The sequence below is a fragment of the Callospermophilus lateralis genome, chromosome 7 (genome assembly GCF_048772815.1).
Source record: "Callospermophilus lateralis isolate mCalLat2 chromosome 7, mCalLat2.hap1, whole genome shotgun sequence".
NCBI lineage: Eukaryota > Metazoa > Chordata > Mammalia > Rodentia > Sciuridae > Callospermophilus > Callospermophilus lateralis.
Genome location: NC_135311.1, coordinates 127,539,755 through 127,561,709, shown reverse-complemented (window position 1 = coordinate 127,561,709; position 21,955 = coordinate 127,539,755). Strand labels below are relative to the sequence as shown.

The window sequence follows — 21,955 nt, the reverse complement described above, 5'->3', positions numbered from 1 at the left end:
TGGTACATGGTAGTTCCCGCTACTTGGGAGACTGAGGCAGGAGGGTCACTTGGGTCCAGGAATTTGAGGTAAGCCTGGGCAACACGATGATAACTTGTCTCACAAAACACAAACAGCAGAGGAACTGACCTCCCTTCTGCAACTCGGAGTAATGTTTAAATCCCACACCTTCTTCTCTGCAAAATTTGTGAGTGGTAGCAGACTTTTTATATTAGTGCAACTTGGCCAGTGTGGACTTCTATGAAAGTTTATGATACTCTGGGCCATGAAACAAATAAATAATTGTGCCATATGTATCCTATTAATTCACCATAATGCAATTAACTTAGAAATACGAAAACATTATCTTTTAAAATTATGAACAAAACCCAACTCATGGATCAAAGAAAAAAATCATGGCTGGAGATGTAGCTCAGTGGCAGAGTGAGTGCTTAGCACACATAAGGCCTAGGTTCCATCTCCCCAGCACTGCAAAAATAAATAAATAAAAGAGTACCGACATATGTAACATAAATAAACTTTGAAAACCTGCTAAGTGAAGAAGCCAGATACAAAAGAATGTTTATTGTATGATTTCTTATATTTTTTTTCAAAATTTTTTAGTTGTAGATGGACACAATACCTTTATTTTGTTTGTTTGTATGTATGTGGTGCTGGAGATCAAATACAGTGCCTCATGCATGCTAGCAAGTGCTCTACCACTAACCCACAACCCCAGCCCCTGATTTCTTATTTTTTGAGACTGGTAGAGAACTTGCCTGGCATATGTGAGGCCCTGGGTTTAATCCTCAGCACAATACACACACACAAGCTTATAATGACAAATTTCATGTTTAAATTAAATATGTGTGTGTGTGTGTATGTGTGTGTGTGTGTGTGTATACACACTGCACTGGGGATTGATACCAGAGCCACATGCTGGACAGCACTTTACCACTGAGCTATATATATATCCCTGGTGATTCTTATTTTTAAGACAGGATTTCACAAGTTGCCCCAATGGCCTTGAATTTTTTTATCTTCCTGCCTCAGCCTGCTGAATCACAGGGACTACAAGTGTGTGCAACCTTGCTGGGCTTATGTTACATATATATATATATATATATATATATATATATATATATATATATATTTTTTTTTTTTAAGAGAGAGAGAGAATTTTTAATATTTATTTTCTAGTTATTGGTGGACACAACATCTTTGTCTGTATGTGGTGCTGAGGATCGAACCCGGGCCGAACGCATGCCAGGCGAGCGTGCTACCGCTTGAGCCACATCCCCAGCCCTGTTACATATATTTAATCACAATTTTAAAAAGATTAGTTAAGCATTGTGGCACACACTTATAATCCCAGCTACCTGGAGACTGAGGTAGAAGGGTCCCAAGTTCCAGGCCAGCCTTGAGAACTTAATAAGACCCAGTCTCAAAATAATAAAAAGGGCTTCGAATGTAGTTCAGTAGTAAAGTGCCCCTGAGTTCGATTCCCAGAACCCAAGCAAACGAAAAAACCATTGTAACAGTAATCTCTTTCATAGGTATACCAATTAGCTTAAAAGTGGAAACAACCCAAATGTTGTTCATTCAAGTGGTGGATAAATGTGCTAAATCCATTCAATGGGTTATTATTCATTCATAAAAAGAAATAAAGTAACAATAAATGCCACAACATGACATGACACATAAGCCAGACACAAGAGACCCTATATTGTAGGATTCCATTTATAAGAGGTACCTAAAATAGGCAAGTTCAAGTTCCCAGAGCAGATTAGTGTTTGTCTGGGGCTGGGAGGGGGTTGGGTGAAAGAGGTAATGACTGCTAATAGGTATGGGGTTTCTTTTAAGAATGAAATTGTTCTATAATTATTGTGATAGTTAGAAGTCTAATCTGTGAATATACTAAAGACCACTGAATTGTACATTTTTAAATGGGACAATGTTTATTTCAGTATTTATCTCAGTGTTAGTTATGTCTCAAAAAAATTGTTTTTAAAGAATGGTAAGAAACATGATTAAATAAAGGGAGGAAAAGTCCCAAAATAACCCATAAGAGAGTCCCCTGGGCCTCCATGGCCCAGTCTTTCGGGTTGCTTGAGGTTGGCTCCACTAGTACAGGGTCTCCACCAGTACAGGGTCCGGGCTTGACAGTCTCCAGGCAGCCACAGGGGCAGGGCTATCTAGTCCTGGGAGCCACACCTGCAACATTTCCAGCCCATTAACAGACTCATGGGGTCACATTGATAGCTGGCCAAGATCAGGACCATGCAGAAATGACTGGTCAATACTAGGCAGGATCTCATGGCAAATGGGAGTAAGTGGCCTCCCAAGGTCCCCAGGTGAGGAATGGAGACACACCATGGGCCTGTTATGTAAGGGTTTCCAAATTTAGCTCTTCACTATAAACTGTGCTGACCTCTTCTGTACTAATGACCTCAGACTTTGGCGTTGATGGCAAATCTTGTAAGGCATTCAGTTGACTGTTGCCACTGAGAAAGACCCTCCAGCGGGGATTTAGGAGATGCAGATTTGCTAGAGACATCTGTACAGTCTGGAACGCTGGAGGCGGGGACACCCCTTGGACTTCTATTGTGGAAGGCTTCACAGCAAACCATCCAGGCCTGTCGCCCTCCACAGACCATTCTCCTTGATCAGGGAGGCTGAGAGGAAGAATCACATGGCGCACCTGGATTCTGTGAGGAGTTGGACCACACTTGTCTCCCACTTAACCATTCTGGAATCTGGAATCGCCATCCAAAATCACGGATTTACTCTAGACTGGAGACGCAATCTGGTCTTGTCGACTTGGGGAACACAGCTGGGGACTCGACTTTGAAAGGAGGCAGATCTGTTTTTATAGCAGTCTTTCTCCAGCAATACCCACCCGCACAAATGTGCCCATCGATGGCCTTGGAGCTACATTTTGGGAATCATTTTTTAAAGGAACTGAAAAGCCATCCGTGTTCATAGCAAGCACCCTGGGGTAACGCGGGGTGGAGGATTTACCTAAGACGCCAGACGCAACCCTGAGGTCTTGCGGAGTAGGGGCCGGCCTTGCGATGGAATCTTCCAAGAGTCCTGCAGGAACCGTGCTGGACTCGCGCCCCCCAAGCGCTCCAGACATTTGGTACCTGCTGGAAGATTCAGCGAAGAGTTACTTCGACTGTGGAGTCGCTCCTGTGCAGTCCCTGCGCGGAGCCCGAGCCCCGAGCCCGCGCGTCTCCAGCCCATCTGCATCTGCTCCCGTGGGAGAGGGCGGTTGGAAACTGGAGGCCGTTGGAGTGCGACGGTTGGAAGTCTCTTGCTAATTGTTTTAGAGTCTTGAAGTCTTTTGTTGTTATGGTACATGGGATCCCCCACCCCCACCCCGGTTTCCTAATTCCTGGATTGAAGAAGTGCAATTGATTTTTTTTTTTTTTTTAAAGAGAGAGTGAGAGAGATAGAGGGATAGAGAGAGAATTTTTAATATTTATTTTTTAGTTATCGGCAGCCACATCTTTGTTTGTATGTGGTGCTGAGGATCGAACCCGGGCCGCACGCATGCCAGGGGAGCGCGCTACAGCTTGAGCCACATCCCCAGCCCTGTGCAATTGATTTTTATTGATTCAACGACTCGTTTTCTGTGTGGTCAGTTAACATCATCCGAGAACAATGACAACTTGGTTTCGTCCTTGCTGCTCCTTAGGCCCCTTTTTCTTGTGTTACTGCATCTATTAGGACCTCCCCCCAGATATGGAATACAGTGATAGGGGACACCCCACCATATTCCCGATTGCAAAGACTTGCTTCTAAATATCTTTTAGAAAGACTTGCTTTGTCATCTTTTTATAAAATCACAAATATTTTGAATATTATCAAAATTCACAAAATGTGAAGTAACCTTGAATTCCTGAAGTAGCCAATTGTGATATGTGATTTGTGTGTGTGTGTGTGGTGCTGGGGACAAACCTGGCTTCTGCTGGCCAGGCACGTGCTGGACCACGGAGCTACATTCCCAGCCCTGATTTCCGTTCTTATGAATATTTCCTGGATTCAGTTTGCCAATCAATATTTTGCCTAGAACTTTTTGCATTTTTGTTCATGAATGGAGAAGGCTATTCTTTTATCTTACTCTCATCTTAACTGTGGCATCAAAATGATTGTGTCATGAGAGTTGTTTCCTTTTCCTATAGTCTGAAAAGCTGTACAACTTCCAACTTTGTTGCAGGTTCTTGTGGCTGACCTGTGAAACCTCCTGGGTCTGGTGTCTTTTTTATGAGGAGTTTTCTTTCACCCCTTCCTTTTGAGTCTTCTGTTAGAGATACTTCTGCCTTCTTTGGTGTGTTCTTCCTAATTTCTTTGTGCTGATACTACACTGCTCGCTACATTTCAGACTTGTTTTCAACGTTAACCATTAAAGGAAAATGAAACATTTTCCTTAGGAAGATTTCTTCCCCAAGTAATTATTGTCCCATAAGCATGAACAATGACAGTTGTAAAACCACTATGTGGGTCATTTGATACTGCTTTTTTTGGTATTTTAGATTCTTTTAATTTAAAAATAAATTTTTAAAATATTTTCTTAGTTGTCCATGTATCTTTATTTTGAGAAAAATATTCTTTAAGTGTTGGGTAAAGATTTCTAAATATATCTTAAATAAAAAAGAAATAGAAACTGGGTGCAGTGGTGCCTGCCTATTATTCCAGTGGCTCAGGAGGCTGAGGCAGGAGGATTGCAAGTTGAAAGCCAGCCTCAGCAACTTAGGGAGGTCCTAAGCTATTTAGTAAGACTGTCTCAAAAAAGGGTGGGTTGGGGGAAGCTGGGGATGTGGTTCAGTGGATTACTGCCCCTGGGTTCAATTCCTGGTACCAAAAAATAGAAAGATTGACTAAATAAATAGTAATGCAAGAAGCTGAACTGGTAAATCACTCAGAAGAAAGAGACCAAAAGCTAGCAGCAGGATGCAAAACCACAGGGTTACATTCTTTGTTCTGCATTTAGGAGGCCTGACAAGCTTTTTCTTTCTTTAAAATCAACCAACCAACCAGAAACTGATCATAAAGCTATCAGCACTCCAAATTGAAACAAGGGAAAGAAAGCTACAACATGGTTTTTGGTAAAAATGATTTGACTTATAAATTTATTTGATCATATTTAGAAAATCAGGGCAGAATCACATTCTTTCTCTTAATGGTACCACTGTAAGCATCCTCGACTTCAGAGCCCTTGGTTTGCTCAGAAATGTCTGGAGAGTCGACCACCAGCAGCTGGCAAGTCTTTCCTTCCCCTCCAGGCTCTCCTGTCCTTTTGGGAAACAGTTTGGTGACACCTGATGCTGGCCAAAGACCAGGTGGTTGAGCTTGCCAAACCCTGCCCGTCTCCTCCCACAGGCAGCAAGTGGCTTAGCTTGTTCTCTATGTAAAATTCTGAGTAAGTGGAAGGTTAAACCGAGAGTGGAAGGAAATTTCCATTGTAGATAATCCCCAAATATAGGAGTAGGTGAACTCGGTTTAACTGTCCAGTCCCTTCTTTTGCTGACCAGAGAGTGAAATGTTAGCAATGGATTTCTGATCCATTAATCACCAGTGTAATGTGATCAGTTTCCTGGATTAGAACATTCTGGAAAAGCCATCTTTGGATAGGGAAGAAATTACTTTATTATAATGATGGTACTATAAAAAAGAAAATCAAAGCAGCACACAGCAGGCAGAGTCCCCGACCTCTTGAACTCCTACGGTCATTCCACTCCTACCAGCTTTATAGTCCATGCAGACCCCACTGGGAGAGCAGAGGGCAGCAACAGGGGCAGAGAGATGAGGAGACCTTCGTCTTGGCGTTCGACCCATTTCAGATCCCCCTGGATTCCGAGCATTGATATCTGCAGGAAGCAAAAGGGAATGGGAAACCCAGTGATGCCCCTGCACGCAGACTGTGGCCTGAGTGTGGCCGGCAGTGCCATGCTGGCTCGGGGCAGGGAAGACCTCTGACTGGCGTGGATACGGGAGGAACCTGGAGAATACAGGAGGTGGAGAGAAGGCCTGCAGGTTCCTTTAGAAAAAGGTGCATCTTAGAAAGGGCTGAGTGGGCTCCTTACTTTTGTATTTGGTGTAGTTACGGGGGATACGATATTTAAGATTCCATTTTCTGGCCAGCGTAAAAAAATGGCATAAACAGCTAATTCTTGTGAGGTATACCTGGGAAGAAAAGAGATATCATTGTCAAAGATACCTGGTTTATCACCTGGATAATCTTATGAATTCTGCTTTCAACTGCTTACCAGATCCAAGACCTTGACTCTCACTTCTTCTAAGAAGCACCAATAATGCAAAACCAATTAAGGGCTGCAGGAAGGCAGCAGTCTATAAAACTCTTTTGATATCTTTTACCCCCTCTACTAGATTGTTATATATTTATTTTAGTTTTAAGTGGACACAATATCTTTATTTTATTTTTTATGTGGTGCTGAGGATCAAACCCAGTGCTTCATGCATGTTAGGTGAGCGCTCTACCACTGAGCCCCAACCCCAGCCCTTGAGTTTTATTTTTATTGATCTCTTACACTAGTGGTTTTACCTTGAAGCCATTTATTTTCAAATCTTTTTTTTTCAACTCCAAATTCATGAGAAAATAGGGAATAGAGCAAGGGCAAGGTTTGTAATGAAGATGAGTTTGTTGTCCTGAGATTTCATTATGTTTAGGGAAGAGGATGAAAATCACTAAATAGAAAAACTCAACCAAACAGAAGGAATAGTGTGTTTCCCCTGATCTGAAGACCCAAGCTCTTTGGCTCTTTGGTACAACATCAGAGGTTATGTTTTTTTGAAGTTAGAGGTTGCTGGGTGCTTTATACATATTAGCTCATTTAGTCTTAAAAACAATTTTCTTTCTTTCTTTTTTTTTTTTTTTTTTGGTACTAGGGATTGAACCCAGGGGTGCTTTACCACTGAATCACATTCCCAGCCCTTTTTATTTTTTCCTTTGAGATAGGGTCTCACTAAGTTGCTGAGGCTGTCCTCGAACTTGCAATCCTACTGCCTCAGCCTCTGAATCTCTGGGATTACAGGTGTGCACCTTTACACCCAGCTAGTCTTCAAACAGCTCTACAAAGGTAAGTATCATCACTCCCTTTTGCAGTTGAAAACACCAAAGCTAATATCAAATCACTGGCCCCTGAAGTCCAAGTATGCATGGAAACAATTTAGAATGGAGCCCTGTGCATGTAGGTGTTCTATGAGCATCAACTGGTATGATTTTAGAAGGCAGGGTCTTCTGATCTAGACATGTGATGTCCCCCAAAACCTGTGTTAATGCAAGAACGTTTAGCGGTGGGATGATTAGATTATGAGAGCTGTGAGCCAATCAGTGGAGTGCTCCATTTGCTGGATGAGTAACATGATAGACTACTGGTGGTAACTACAGGTCCCTGGGGGCACGTCTTTGGGGTCTGGACTGAAACTCTGAAACCATGAGCCAAACTACGCTTTTCCTTCTCTAAGTTGTTACTGTCAGGTATTCTGGTCACAGCGACAAAAGCTGACTAACACACAGGGCGAGAATCACAACCAAACTGACCAATGCACTGCGGCTCCTTCCTGTCCACCAGACCCCGCCTGCCTCCCCAGCCCGCCATCCTGGGGTACTAAGACATAACCCAACCGGGTCACAGAGTGTACGGCTCAATAGCCGCTGGTTTCCTCAAGACCACGTCTAGCCTGGCAGGCCACCGTGGACTGGGCCATACCCTGTTCCTGTGCGCATCACAAGATGAGACTTACCACACAGAGGCGTTCTTTTCGAATTGCACCCGCCAAGGTTTGGAGGAATAGATGGCCTCCCCGTTGACATTCATCCATCTGCCAACAGAAAGGAGCCTTTCTTGGAAGATGGGGTCGATTAATCCATCTTTGGTTGGTGCGATGTTGAGAAGATAGTTGCCTCCCAAACTCACAGTCTGAACCAGTTCCTAAAGAAGGACATGATGAAACCCTGGCTTAATGCTTAGAATACACACCGAGCCAGGGCACCTCCTTCCTGCCTTGCAAATATCCCTGAACATTTAAAAATCATACATATTTCTGTTGTTATAGAAGCAGGACGGGCTCACATGAGAAAACAAAGATCCTGCTATAAGATGGAGAACAAGTTAACTGAATTCAAGGGCGAGGTCACAGGCTCTTCCCGTGAGACTATGCTTCTCCTGGTGCCGGGCACAGCAGGAAGGGTTGGGTCTAGTAGCACAAGGAGAGAGTGGGGCAGGAGAGGAGAGCACTCTGCAGTGGCCGGATCCACAGGAGTGTGGAAAGACAGACAGACTGACAGGGAATACAGGGGTCAGACAGGAGAGATTCTGAATGGCTGCTGTGGACACTGGGCCAGGAGAGATGCAAAGGACTTCAGGACGTTCATCATGTGGGCCACAGGGTGCCCCTTTGGGAGGACTGCTGTAAAGAGAGGTAGTCTGCGAGGCTCCTGCACTGGGGCCTGTGTGTGTGTGTTCACTCTGACCTCAAGCAAGTGCCCTTCAAGGTTACAGAAAGACTTGGGTTGGATACACAATATTTTAAAAAGGAGAATCCAGCCAGGTGTGGTGGCGCACACCTGTCATCCCTGTGGCTCAGGAGGCTGAGGTAAGAGTTCAAAGCCAGCCTCAGCAATAGCAAGGCATTAAGCAACTCAGTGGGATACTGTCTCTAAATAAAAGACAAAATAGGGCTGGGAATGTGGCTCAGTGGTTAAGTGACCCTGAGTTCAATCCCCAACACCAAAAAAAAAAAAAAAAAAAAAAAAAGGAGAATCCATTACAGCCCTCCAAAGACTCCACACCACTTACCTAGGCTATCTCCTTTCAGTCTTTTTCCTGTGCAGTTAATCTTATCTTTATTTTTAGACTTTTCTATTTTTTGATACTGGAAATTGAACCTAAAGTTTCTTAACCACTGAGTCACATCCCTAGCACATTTAAGAAAAATTTTTTTCGTTTTGTAGTTGTAGAAGGTCAGCATGCCTTTATTTTATTTGTTTATTTTTATGTGGTGCTGAGGATGGAACCTAGTGCCTCATAGGTGCGAGGCAAGTGCTCTGCCACTGAGCTACAGCCCCAGCCCCAGCCCCCACTAGCACTTTTTGAGATAGGGTCTTGCTACATTGCTGAGGCTGGCCTTAAACTTGCAATCCCCCTGCCTCAGTCCCCTAAATTGCTGGGATTATAGGTGTGTATCACCACACCTGGCTTCATCTATTTTTATTGATTGGTTGACTGATTGTGGTACTGGGGATTGAGTCCAAGGGCACTCCACTCTCTTTTAATTCTGAGACAGGGTCTCATTAAGTTGCCCACATTGGCCTTAAACTTGCAAACCTCCTGCCTCAGCCTCCTGAGTATCTGGGATTACAGGCATGAGCCACTGCACCCAGCTCCCATGTGGTTCCTTCTGTACGGCTATAATACATGATATTTTTCACTCAGTAACTGAGCAATAGCCGCTATTATGTTCAACATTTTACTGGTTTAAAAAATTCTCAAATTTACCTAATTATCTCTTTATGGCTGCAAGAAATTGAAACCACCCATATGACTAATTAAAAATAATCCTGGGAGCACATTTCTATATGTAAAACTTTCTTCGGTATTTGCAATTATTTCCTTAGGACAGGTCTCTGTTCCTAGGTTTGGTAGCTCTAGAGGGTTCTATCAACCTGCCCTTCTATCCAGATGCTTCCATCCCACTTGAGGGAAATAGTTGAAAAATAACTTGGAGGGCGCTTACCCATATGATTTCAGATTCACTCAAGATATCCGCCATGATCATGTCCCGACGATAGCCCCAGGAGTTCTTGTCGATGCTGGTGCACATCTCCCATTTGTGGTCCAGCAAGCTCTGTGGCCGGAATTTATCTTGACAGTTGTAGAACCCTCCGTGGTGACAGGAAGTGTTCCTACCCCATCGATCATTTACCACCACCTTAGCCTGAAGGAGGAAGGTCTGGGTCATTGGAGTAACACCACCTGGTTCCTTTGCAAGACACAGTGTGATAGGATAAGAGTCTACTTGGAAGTAGGAACAGTGAACCTACAGCAGAGGGTCTCAAACAGAGACAGATGTGTCCTGGCGGGGCATCTGGGAAAGGTCAGAGCCATTCTTGGTTGTCCCACCTGGGGTGGTGCTGCTGCCTTCTGGTGGGCAGAGGCCTAGGATGCTGTGACACACCCTGTAGGGCACAGGATAGCCCCCAAAACAAAGGAATAGTCAGCCCCAAATGTCACCAGAGGCTGAGGATGAGACCCTGTCCAGAGACATATGACAAATAGCAGAGCCAGGAGAGGCTGCTTTGAGGACCAGCCACTGTACAAGAGGAAGAATGCATCTGAGGTCTTGTCCCTGGGCAGTTTCCAAAGCTGGGACAAGGAATCAGGCATCTGAGTCCAGCTCAGGTCACCTACTATTACACAACCCTAAAGCCAGCAAATAATCATTTTCTTCTTTCAAGATTTAGCTGATTAAGAGAAATCACTACACAGAATATCTTACTGTGACATTTAATATATAGCAGTGTATTTTAATAACACTATCAGCTCTTAATTGGCAGAAGGACATTCAATAAAAAAAATATTCTACTTTCTTGCCTGTTTTAAGGCCATTCACCTTACTATGGACATTCTTCCTATGAAGCTAGTTGAGGACCAAAGCAAAAGAAAACATTTGTTATTTGTAGCTAGTTTGATTCAAGGTCCTATGCTCAATTATTAATATCTGGACATCATCAGAATTGAAAGGGTCAAGAAAAAAAACCAACAACAACAAAACCAAAAACTCAAAGGGTGGGTTCACCAGGGGCTCTGAGGGTCCCACCTGTGAGTCAGAGGAACTCAGGCAGGTGATTTTACCTTGTAAGTCTAGTTATCTGTAAAAACAAATGGACGAACAAAAAACTCAACTAACTACAAACCAACCAAAGGAAAATTACCTACCTCCTGGGGACTTTCAAAAGGATAAAAATGATAGCATCATGGCCCTGGCACAGAATGGTTGCTCAGGAAGCCCTCATTCCTGCCTCCTTTACCTCCCTCTCAGCCTGAGAGGGTCTGCACCCCTGTCTGTATACTCGGTCCTTCAAGGACAGACACAGCCTTGAACTTCTTCATACTCACAGTCTAACTGGGTACCCCACGCTTCTGGCAGATTGTGGGGACTTAGGACACACCTCTATTGTCTTACTGACCACCCTACATTGCATCCTCTCACTCTCTTCAGACTGCAGTTCCTTGAGAGCAGAAACTGTCAATTCTGAAACTCCAGGGCTCCACATACCGTGTGCCATAAAGCTGACTCCTAATCAATCCTTGAGGAAGTAGGGAGCCATCTACAGTCCCATATATCTGCAAAGCTGGTGTATAAATAGGTAGAGACACGTCCACGCCAAACGTTCTGTTTGCTAGGGAGTTGCTATGACAGCCCAAAAGACTGTCTCCCTGACTGTTTTGTTTTTTTTTTCTCCCAGCACTGCTGGGGATCAAACCCAGGACCGTGTACATGTCCGGCAAGTGGTCTACCACTGAGCTGCACCCCAGAGTCTTGATATGCTTTTTTTTTTTTTTTTTGGTATTAGCAATTAAACCCAGGGGTGTTTAACCACTGAGCCATGTCCCCAGACCTCCTTTTAAATTTTTTTTTTTAAATTTTGAGACAGGATCTTGCTAAATTGCTTAGGGCTTTCCTAAATTGCTGAGGCAGGCCTCAAACTTTCAATCCTCCTGAGCTGCTGGGATTGTAGGCATGTGCCACTGTGCCTGGCTCAATGGGTTTTTTTATTTCTTCCCTTTTCCAATCCTGCATCTTTGCTTAATCTTTTTTCTTTTTGTTGTGCTCCTGAACTGCAGAAACTTGACTGTAATCCCACATAGCAAATGACCTGGCTTCTTGGGTATACACCTTGAATGTGTATGTAAAATCCACTTCAGAGAAAAATGGGGTGTTGGCTGGGCATGGTAGTGCACACCTATAATCCCAGCTACTTGGGAGGCTGAGGCAGGAGGGTCCCAAGTTCAAGGCCAGCCTGGGTAACTTAAAAATAAAAATAAAAAGGGCTGGTGATATAGCTCAATGGTAGAGTGCCCCTGGGTTCCATCCCCAGGACCATGGAAGGAAAAATTTTAAAAAAAAGGAAAAAAAAAAAAAAGAAACCTGAGGTTTAAACCATCTCCATTCTTGGTTCAGCAGCCACCCACTCATTAACTATTTACTCAGCAACTAGTATAAGGCTCAAACTGTGGCAGGTCCTGGGGTATCTAAGGTGACTAAAATATAGTTGTTGCCCTTAAAGATTAAGCAGAGACTTACAGGAGACAGATATGTGGACAATTATGACATTATATCAGTTAATTATGTTAATTACTTAGGGTTGATCTACACACCTAGGAATCCCTACATTCTCTCTGGAAACCATTTGTAATCTCTCTGTTCACCACACAGGGTCTCTTTCTTCTTTTTCTTTGTTCCCATATTCTAAGTTTATTGATAGCTACCCAACAAGATCCTTAGAGGCTTATGAATCTACTAACGTATTTCAGTTCAACTTTTATTTTTATTTTTTGGTGCTGGGGATTGAATCCAGGGCTTGGTGTATTCTAAGCACTCACTACAGTTACATCTGAGCTACAACCAAGCTCCCAAGCTGGTTTTTTGTGTTTGTTTTTGCAGTGGTTGCTGGGAATTGAACTCAGGGCCTCAAACATGCTAGGCAAGCTCTTTACCACTTAAGTCACATTCCCAACACTTAAACTTTCAAATTTTTAAAAAAATTTCAAATTTTTTAAAAAAATCTACAACTAATTTAGAATGTGAAATATTGAATTTTCTATGACCAATATTGAGATTTCTGCTGCTTTGTAAAAGCACAATATAAACCATAAATGAGCAGCCATCACACACTGGCTAATAGTGTTGATTATAGGCAGCGAGTCAGGGTAGGCAGTATACCCACCAAAGTTTGAATATGAGGGAAAGGACCTTGCCCCTAGAGAATTAAACTACATAACCGATGCAGGGTGGGTGGGACCACAGACATGCACATTTTATTCTCATCACTTAATTTTTGTTACATATTAATTTTGGGCCGTTCTCATTTATATATATTTGTTTGATAAGTTTATTTTTCTCTGAGAACTCTATATGTTATTTCCATTCTACCTGAATTAAATGCCACTTAAACCTACGTTATCAAAACCAAGAATGAAAGGAGAAGAGGGCAGCTTGTTCTCCAGGACTTGAGGGTAAAGGAGGAAGGTTTCACAGCTGTTAGGCGCCCAGCCCTGCCAGTACAGCTCTTCGCCGTTGCTGCTGCTGCTGTTCCTGTTAGTGCTCCAGATCTTAGGTTTTCTTTTATCCTAACAGATAAATAAGTCCTGCAATCACCTACCTTGATGGGGCTATCATTGTAAAGCCAAGAAAGAAAACCGGTGGCATTCCAGTAAGAATCGGGAGACTCCCACTCCCCATCTGACCAGATGATGTCAGGCTTGTAGCTGGAAGACATGTGATCAAGGAAGAGGTTACTGTCTGAGTGCATCCATCTTGTGGACTGATCTTTGTTACAAATATTTTAAAAGTTTGAAAGCACCATATAAGTGCTGCTGTGCGGATGATGTAGAAAACTAAAGAGACAGGGACCACACATCAGTTTGTCATCATAACCACTGATTAAAACAAAGAGCTCTCTGGTATGTCTCCTCCCAAACTTTTTCTAGAAAAAGGAGTTGCAATATGCCTTCTGGTTTCCTTCCAGCAACTAAAACAAATTAAGAGTGGTGCTCCAGCTGGGCGCAGTGGCACACACCTGTAATCCCAGCCTTTTGGGAGGCTGAGGCAGGAGGATTGTGAGTTCAAAGCCAGCCTTAGCAACTTAGCTAGGCCCTGAGCAATTCAGCAAGACCCAGTCTCTAAATAAAATACAAAAATGTCCAGAGATGTGGCGATGTGGCTTAGTGGTTGAGTGCCCCTGAATTCAATCCTCGGTACCAAAAAAAAAAAAAAGAATGGTACATGTACTGAGAAGCCAGGCACGGTGGCACACACCTGTAGTCCCAGCAGTACTCAGGAGGCTGAGCCAAGAGGATCATGGTTCAAAGCCAGCCTCAGCAACAGCGAGGCACTAAGAAACTCAGTGAGATCCTATCTCTGAATAAAATACAAAGCATGGCTGGGGATGTGGCTCAGTGGTTGAATGCCCCTGAGTCCAATTCCCAGAACCACCCCCAAAAAAGATGTATTGAGAGAAGGGTGTGGTGGTGCACACCTGTAATTCCAGCGACTCTGGAGGCTGAGGTAGGAGGACTGAAAATTTGAGGCCAACCTCAGCACCTTAGTGAGACCCTGTCTTAAAGTAAAAAACAAAAGGGCTAGGGATGTAGCTCAATGATAGTGTCCCTGGGTTCAATCCCCAGTACAAAAAAAAAAAAAAAAAAAAAAAATTTGTACTAGGCAGCTTCTACTCACTACTTCTATTAGTTCTCATGACTCTGTGGTGTATTAACTCCATTTCCCAGATAAAAAATATGAGTTCTAGAAAAATTGCCTAGTTTATTCAAGGCCATACAAGATTAGTAATGTCCAGATCTGTCTCTGGACAGGCCCTCTCTAGGCCTCCTACAATGATACTGTTTCCTTAGAGAAGTCCTCAGGGTAGAATCATGGTCCTGAAATAGAGTTCAGGCAGAGTGAGCTGCCCCTTAAGTTCAAGGGTCTACCATCTGGTATGGCCCCAGGTACAATAGGGCAACTGGGGATTAACACGGTGAAGACTAGTGGCAAATTCTGAAGTGGAAGGGGCCTCTCTCTCCCTCTTTCTCATTTGCAGTTCTTCAGACTGAAGCCAAGGCCTTGCACATACTAGGCAAGAACTCTACACTGAGTTATAGCCCCAACTTTTAATTTTTTTTTTTTTTTTTTTTTGTATTTGTGGCACTAGCGATTGAAACCAAGGACCCTCCACCACTGAGCTAAACCACCAGCCCTTTTTCTCTTCTTTTCTCTTTTTTGGGTACTGGGGATTGAACTCAGGGGTGCTTAACCATGGAGTTATACTCCCAGCCCCTTTTTATTTATTTTATTTATGAGTCAGGGCCTTGCTAAGTTGCTGAAACTGGTCTTGAACTTGTGATCCTCTTGCCTACCCTTCCCAAATCGCTGGGATTACAGGTATGTGCCACCACAGCCAGCACAAAGAATGATGATCTCAGTAACCTTTACTCAGTCCCAGGCACTGTGACGGATGTATTCTATGTATTATTCTTAAGTCCTACATAGAAGGAATTATCACTACCTAACTGAGAATCTGAGACCAGGCAGGGTGATCTGTTGAAGGCTTCTAAGTGACAATAATACCCAATTTGTTAGACAACTCACCCCGTCTCCAAGGTCCTTAATGTAATGAAAACGGAAAGCAAGGAGGAAAGAGAAGTTCTGACTTATTCCCACTCTGAATTTTGGGAGATTGTTTCAATTTATAAAGACAATATAATCACCTTACAGAAGTTTCAAAAAGTAGGAGGAAAGTGTATTTTGCCCTAATAATACAACCACAGCCACCACTTGTATTATTTGAAATTTTCTAGATTTTTTTTCATACCTGCCCCCACTCCTCCTCTCTAAAAAATATTCACAGTATTGGGGACTGAACCTGGGAGGGCTCTAAAACTAAGCGACATCCTCCGCCCTTTTGTTTTTCACTTTGAAGCAGGGTCTCACTAAATTACTGAGGCTCACCTCGAACCTGTGATCCTCCTGCCTCAGCCCTCTGAGTGGCCACTGGGCCTGGCCTTCCCTCCTCCTCTAACAGCCTCCTACAGGAGCTCTGATTTCATTGATAAAAGTCACAAGGCTGAAATCATTTCTGTTTCTGTATGTTAACATACCTGTTAACAAGGTGGTACAGCTCTGGAGCTGTTTTTACATTGACAAAATTCTGAGTTTTGAAGCCATTTTTCTTATCCAGTTGGTAGAGTGGATGGAACCACTCTAAGAGTGAGTGGTAGAGGCCATAGCGCAGGTTCCTTAAACAGAAAGGCAGATGGAAACTGTCATTAAGCAAAGGACAAATAATTTGTCTTTACATTTTTTTTAGTTGTCAATGGACCTTTATTTATTTATATGTGGTGCTGAGAACCAAACCCAGTGCCTCACACATGTTAGGCAAGCGCTCCACCATTGAGCTCCAGCCCCATCCCCAGCCCCAGTGAAATCCACTCTTAAGGGCATGCAGGAGAGAGACCAAACCCACTTACTTCAATTCTCTCTTCCCTTTTCCTCCCACTCTTTCTTTTTTGTAGGGCTGAGATCAAACCCAGGGCCTCACACAGGGTAGGCAAGTGTTCTAGCACGGGGCTACATCCCTAGCCCTTAAATTATTTCTCCTCATCTACTTAAGCAAAAATATTGGTTTGTGTGTGTGTGTGTGTGTGTGTGCGTGCACGCGCACGTGCAAGTGTGCATTTGGGGATGCTAAGGACCAAACCCAGGAGCTCATGCATTTTTTTTTAATTTCTTTTGTTGTTGTTGCAGATGTTGTAGTTGGAAACAATACCTTTATTTTACCTATTTATTTTTATGTGGTGCTGAAGATTGAACCCAGTGCCTCACATGTGCTAAGCAAGCATTCTACCACTGAGCTATAACCCCAGCCCCATGTACTGTTTTGATAATAAACATAACTACTTTTACACATAGATACCTTAACACCAAAATGTCACTTAAGGCTGGGGATGTAGATCAGTGGTAAAGCACTTGCTTAGAAAGTCCAATGTCTTGGGTTCAACCCCAGCACCACACACACACAATCAAAAGTCATTTAAACTATTTTTATGACAATTATTTCAGTAACATATATTCCTTTTTAAAAAAAAAATGTTTTCAAGCCAGGCGCACTGGCACACACCTGTAATCCCAGAAGCCCAGGAGACTGAGGCAGGATTGCAAGTTCAAAGTCAGCCTCAGCAACTTAGCAAGGCCCTAAGAAACTTAGCGAGACCCTATCAAAAATTTAAAAAAAAAAAAAAAAAAAAAAAAGAGAGAGCTGGGGATGTGGCTCAGTGGTTAAGTACCCTGGGGTTCAATTAAAAAAAAAGTTTTCATCGTTAATCATAAATATCCATATTGTAGAGAAACTGGAAAATAGAGAAAAGCATATAGAACAAAATGCCCCAAATACTATCACTCTGAAATAATCATTTGCAACATTTTCTACGTAGTTGAAATGTATGAATGTAGGTTTATTATTCTATTTATCTACGATTTACTAATAGTTCTTAACATACCCAAAATAAAATATGGTTAGAATAATCTGTTTCCATATATAAGAAATATTTTTAATTTCTTTTCTAATTTGTCATATATGACAGCAGAATGCATTACAATTCATATTACACATATAGAGCACAATTTTTCATATCTTAGTTGTATTTTTTTTTTTTTTTGGTCAGTGCTAGGGATGGAACCCAGAGCCTCACACAGGCTAGGCAAGTGCTCTAGTGCTGAGCTTCACCCCACACTGAATGAAGCTTGTTTTGGTTTATGAATAGTGAGTTTCATAGCAGAGAGGAAAGAGAGGGTACTAAGCTAGGAAGGATGGGGATGGGAGAAAAAGAGGGGCTGGGTAACAGGTACCACATCTAGCTACCCAAGAGGAGGAAGTTCTGGTGCTCCCCAGCGCAGAGGGATGCCTGCGGTTCACAACAGTTTATTACATATTTTATAAAGAACTAGAAGAGAGGAGTGTGACGCTCCCAACACAAAGACATGGTAAACATTTAAGGAGCTGGGAATGCTAGTTACCCTGATGTGATCATGACACACTGTACACACACATCAAATTATCACACTGAAACCCATAAAGATGCACATTATGGGTCAATTAAAAAAAAAAAAGAAGAATGGGTCCATCATGGTGCGAGGAACTTGGGAGGTTGAGGCAAGAGGATTCCAAGTTCAAAGCCAGCCTCGGCAACTTAGCCTAAGTATAGACCTAAGGTCTTAGCCTAAGACCCTAAGTATAGCAAAAGCTTGTCTCAGAAAAAAAAAAAAAGAGAGAGACTGGAATGTAGCTCAGTGACCTGGGTTTAATCCCCAGTACAAAAAAAAAAAAAGAAAAAAAAAAGTAGTATTACAAAAACATCATGCTGCAAGTGAGAAGAAAGGTTAAGACTATAATGCACAGGTAAGAACTGAAGTTAGGATGTCATCTTGTGACTCGGGACCAAATGGCACACAGAAGATAAAAATCCTGGTCTCCAAAGTTCATATCAAATAAATATTTAAGATCTAATCAACACTGACATCAGGATAAAAGCATAGCATCAGGAACTGAATATGAGTAGTTGACAGGAATCAGCAAACTTGCTCTTAAAGTCTAGGTAATGTTTTAGGCTTTGCAAGCCTTGTGGTGTCCAGCTCAACTCTCAAAAATTGTACCTTGAGATTGTCTTACAGGGCATAAACGAACAGGCTCAAGTGTATTCAAATCACACTATGCTTTATACACAACAGCCAGCCTACCCCTCAAACAGGACACCACATTGCCAAATCATAGCACAGCTGAGGCTGAACCCACCACAAAACCACCTTTCCTCTGTACAGGACTGTAGGATACAAAGTGCAAATATCCGGGTTCCAATCCCCACTCCGGGGCTGGGGGTGTAGCTCAGGATAGACTGCATGCTTAGCATACAGGAGGCCCTGGGTTCAACCCCCAGCACCCAAGAACAAGAAAACAAATTCCACCTCTGCCACTCCCTATCTCTTTGATCTTGGGAAGCCACTTCTTATTAAGTGACATATATTAGGGAAATTAATTAGAATCAACTGTGTGTCCTTCCTATCATTACATTTGCTGCTTTAGCTAACCTCGGCACCCAACCTGGCCTACCATCATCCAAATGCTTCCTGCGTAAAGCTCTACGCTGATGGCTAAGGAGGACACAGAGATGAGAGGCCCAGTCCCTGGTCTCCACCAGGCATTGGTGAATGCCCTGCACTGGAAGGCTTCCCAGGAGGGATCCTCTGCAGGATGCAGATGGAGCACCGTGGTCTATGCTGGGTGTGCTTCACCCAACCAGAAGCCTCCATGAACTTCTCCAAAGGTGTCACTGTGGCCACGTGAAAACCGTTAAGACTTAAACACTGGCAATTCAAAGGCTAGAAGCTCTTCAGTCTCCTTGTTAAGTGCAAACTTAGAATACACATGAGCATGTTAGGTACAGAACTCTGAAAGAAAAGAGATGAACAGGGTAGCTGTCCATAGACACACACCTACTCCGGACAGCTGCTCCCAACTCACCAACCAAATCACGATGGGGCCCCACGTCCTTAGAGTTCCAATTCCAAGACACAGGACTTGGCCAGTTTGTGAAGCCTTCATGATGTTTTGTTGTGAAGACCACATACCTGTGAATGTCAAAACCAAATGAGCAAAGGAATTGGCCACGGGTCACAAGCATGAACTTGCCCAGCCTGCCTGTGGCTTTTAAACTGGTCAGGAGAACTTGATCCTAGGAATCCTACTGGGATGGGTGACTAAACTAGTGATACCTAGATGTTGCTGCAGTCACAACACCTTGGGTATTATTCCAGGACTGAACACAGCTGGCAAATCAGTCTTTGTCTCCAGCCAAGGGGAGGCCCAGAGGGAGGAGAGGAGTGAGTAAGAAAAAAAAAAAAAGTATACCTCAGCTCTCAGATTCTTCAACCCTTCTGGGTATGAACAATTAGCTTTACTTAACCTTTTGCCCTAAAGGAGAAGGGTCTCTATTGGCAATGGCAGATGGGAGAAATGTAAGCTGTATGTTTTAGCAAGCCTATAGAACTTCTTATGTATAGAGGTAACAAAGACCCAAAGGGCCAGGGAAAAGGGGCAAGTATTGAAATAACCAAGTGACTCAGTATTTCATTTACTTTTATGGCAGAAAAATAGATAATGCTATCACACGATGCCTCACTGGAACTCCTGGACTTTGTAGGCCAGATAGTATTTAGGCTTCTGAGCCACATTCCTCTGTACATGTTCTTCTCTTCTTCTATTACAGTCCTTTGCAAATGTGAAAACCATCCTCACTTTCTCGGCCTTAACAAAAAATAGGCAAAGGACCATTCCGTCTGGCCAGTTTGCAGACCCCTGATGCAGTGGAAAAAGTGTTTACCTTGTAGTCCTAAGATCTGCAGTCAGGACATTAGTCCCCTTCCTCTGTCTCTGAGCTGCTCTCCTTATCCTAAGGGGTTTGGAAAGAGGCTGTCTCCAGATGTTAACTTTATTGTTGTTGTTGTAAATTATGGGTATCTAGCACTGCCAGAAGACGATTACACTGGCTCTGCTTATTCAAGTCTTTTATTCCCATACCTTTAATTGGAAATATTAAATGCCAATTGTCATTTCCTTTTAGTTTAAGAAAACCAAAAGGGACACTGAAGCATGGCAGATGACTCAGGAGGGGAGACTGGTCTAAGCCAGGACAGGGGAACCTCGCAGCTTTGGCCTTACTCTATTCAACCCACTTCCCTCTCTCGGCAGTCAAAAGCAGGAACTATTTCTAGAAGGTAGGGAAATCACTTCCCGACTTACCCTGGGTCCACTCAGGGGCCCTCAAGGCTTACTTCTTCAGGATGGCCCTGCCTTCAACAAAGAAATGGATCCTCCACCCCTTTCCCACATAGGGGCTCTCCAAACTTCCAGTTCTCTGAACCAGCCCACCGCAAGCTCCAACAGGTTTTCAACACAATTCAGACCATTCTGGAGCATTTTCTATGAGCAAGGTACTGAGAAGAGCTGAAGAGAGAGAATCCATGCAGCATCCCCAATACAGCAGACTCCCTTCCCTCTCTTTCCACCTTAGAGACATTAAATCAACCCGTGCAGTTTCCTTCTGTCAGCATCCAAGGAGGCTGCAGGGAGGCTGAAGTTCACAATGGAACCTGATCCAGACCACTGATTTAGAATCCCAGTTGTCTTACGGATCTGGAAGGAGCGTTAGGTACCGACCGCCCTTTGGATAATACAGGTGTAGATACCGAGAGCTTTCCAGACCATCCGGCCTGAAATCTTTTATTTTTAAATCCTCAACCAGAAGCACCTTCTCCTTAGGATCAGGTGTGCCACGTTCAATTCTGCATCCAAAACACAAGACCTGGAGGTACCCTGAGGTCAGGCAGGCCCTGGGCAGGCGGCCCGACCCGCCACCTCCTGCTGCCCGGGTCAGCCCGGCACTCACTTGGCCCCCGAGGCCATAAAGAGGTCGGCCCACTTTTCCGGTTGGAAGAAGCGCGCTGTGAACTGCGGTCCGAACTCGGGGTAGCTGAAGCCGGGCGGGTAGTTCTCGTTCATGAAGCGCCGGTACTGGGGCAGTCCCTCACCCTGCCAGTGCCACCAGAACCACTCGCTGCCCCAGGCCGGCACCGAGTACACGCCCCAGTGCACAAACACCCCGAACTTGGCCTCATCGAACCAGACCGGCAGCGGCCGGGAGTCCAGGCTCCGCCAGTCGGGGGTGTAGCGACGCCCACTACCCCAGCGCGACGACTTGGCCACTTCGAGCAGTAGCAGCGGCAGCAGCAGCAGTGCGGCGACACGGAACCGCCACTTCTCCGCCACCTCCGGCATCGCGGCTTCTGCACCCTTACCGTCCGCTCTGAACGCGCAGAAGCTGACGAGCGGCCCCACCCCTCTGACTAACGATTGGCTCGGAAAGGAAAAGGGGCGGGCCGACCCAGACGGGCTGTTGAGCCGCTTCCTCCACGGATCGCCCGTTCCTCGAGCGCCCTCTGGCGGTCAAAGGGTGAAAGACGCAAGCAGGTAGGTGTTGAGCTCGCTCCGCTGATGGAAGAATGACAGCTTTTCCCCCAGGGGTTTAACTGCGAGGTTAAATCATGGAGTTTGGGAAAGCTTAGGGGAAAAGTGGGAGTAATTCACTTTGCTGCGGTAATCTGGCACGGGTAGGAGAGT

At 44.0% G+C, this 21,955-nt stretch overlaps 1 protein-coding gene across 1 annotated transcript; it reads right to left on the bottom strand.

Moving 5' to 3' along the window:
- Positions 1–5,135: 5,135 nt before the first annotated feature.
- Positions 5,136–21,634, bottom strand: Fuca1 (alpha-L-fucosidase 1). Its single transcript, XM_076863236.2, has 8 exons — positions 21,225–21,634; positions 19,273–19,407; positions 15,885–16,022; positions 13,391–13,496; positions 9,742–9,942; positions 7,750–7,937; positions 6,069–6,168; positions 5,136–5,852 (listed from the first exon to the last, which is right to left on the bottom strand). The coding sequence occupies exons 1-8, from the start codon at positions 21,611–21,613 to the stop codon at positions 5,712–5,714; spliced, it is 1,398 nt and encodes a 465-aa protein (XP_076719351.1). The 5' UTR covers positions 21,614–21,634; the 3' UTR covers positions 5,136–5,711.
- Between the last annotated feature and the right edge of the window lie 321 nt (positions 21,635–21,955).

Excerpts from the sequence above, each read along its gene's own strand:
- Fuca1 (XM_076863236.2), bottom strand. The coding sequence starts at position 21,613 with ATGCCGGAGGTGGCGGAGAAGTGGCGGTTCCGTGTCGCCGCACTGCTG. Across the intron at positions 19,408-21,224 it reads TTTATGGCCTCGGGGGCCAA|GTATGTGGTCTTCACAACAA; the intron begins GTGAGTGCCGGG and ends TGACATTCACAG. Across the intron at positions 13,497-15,884 it reads CTGTACCACCTTGTTAACAG|CTACAAGCCTGACATCATCT; the intron begins GTATGTTAACAT and ends CATGTCTTCCAG.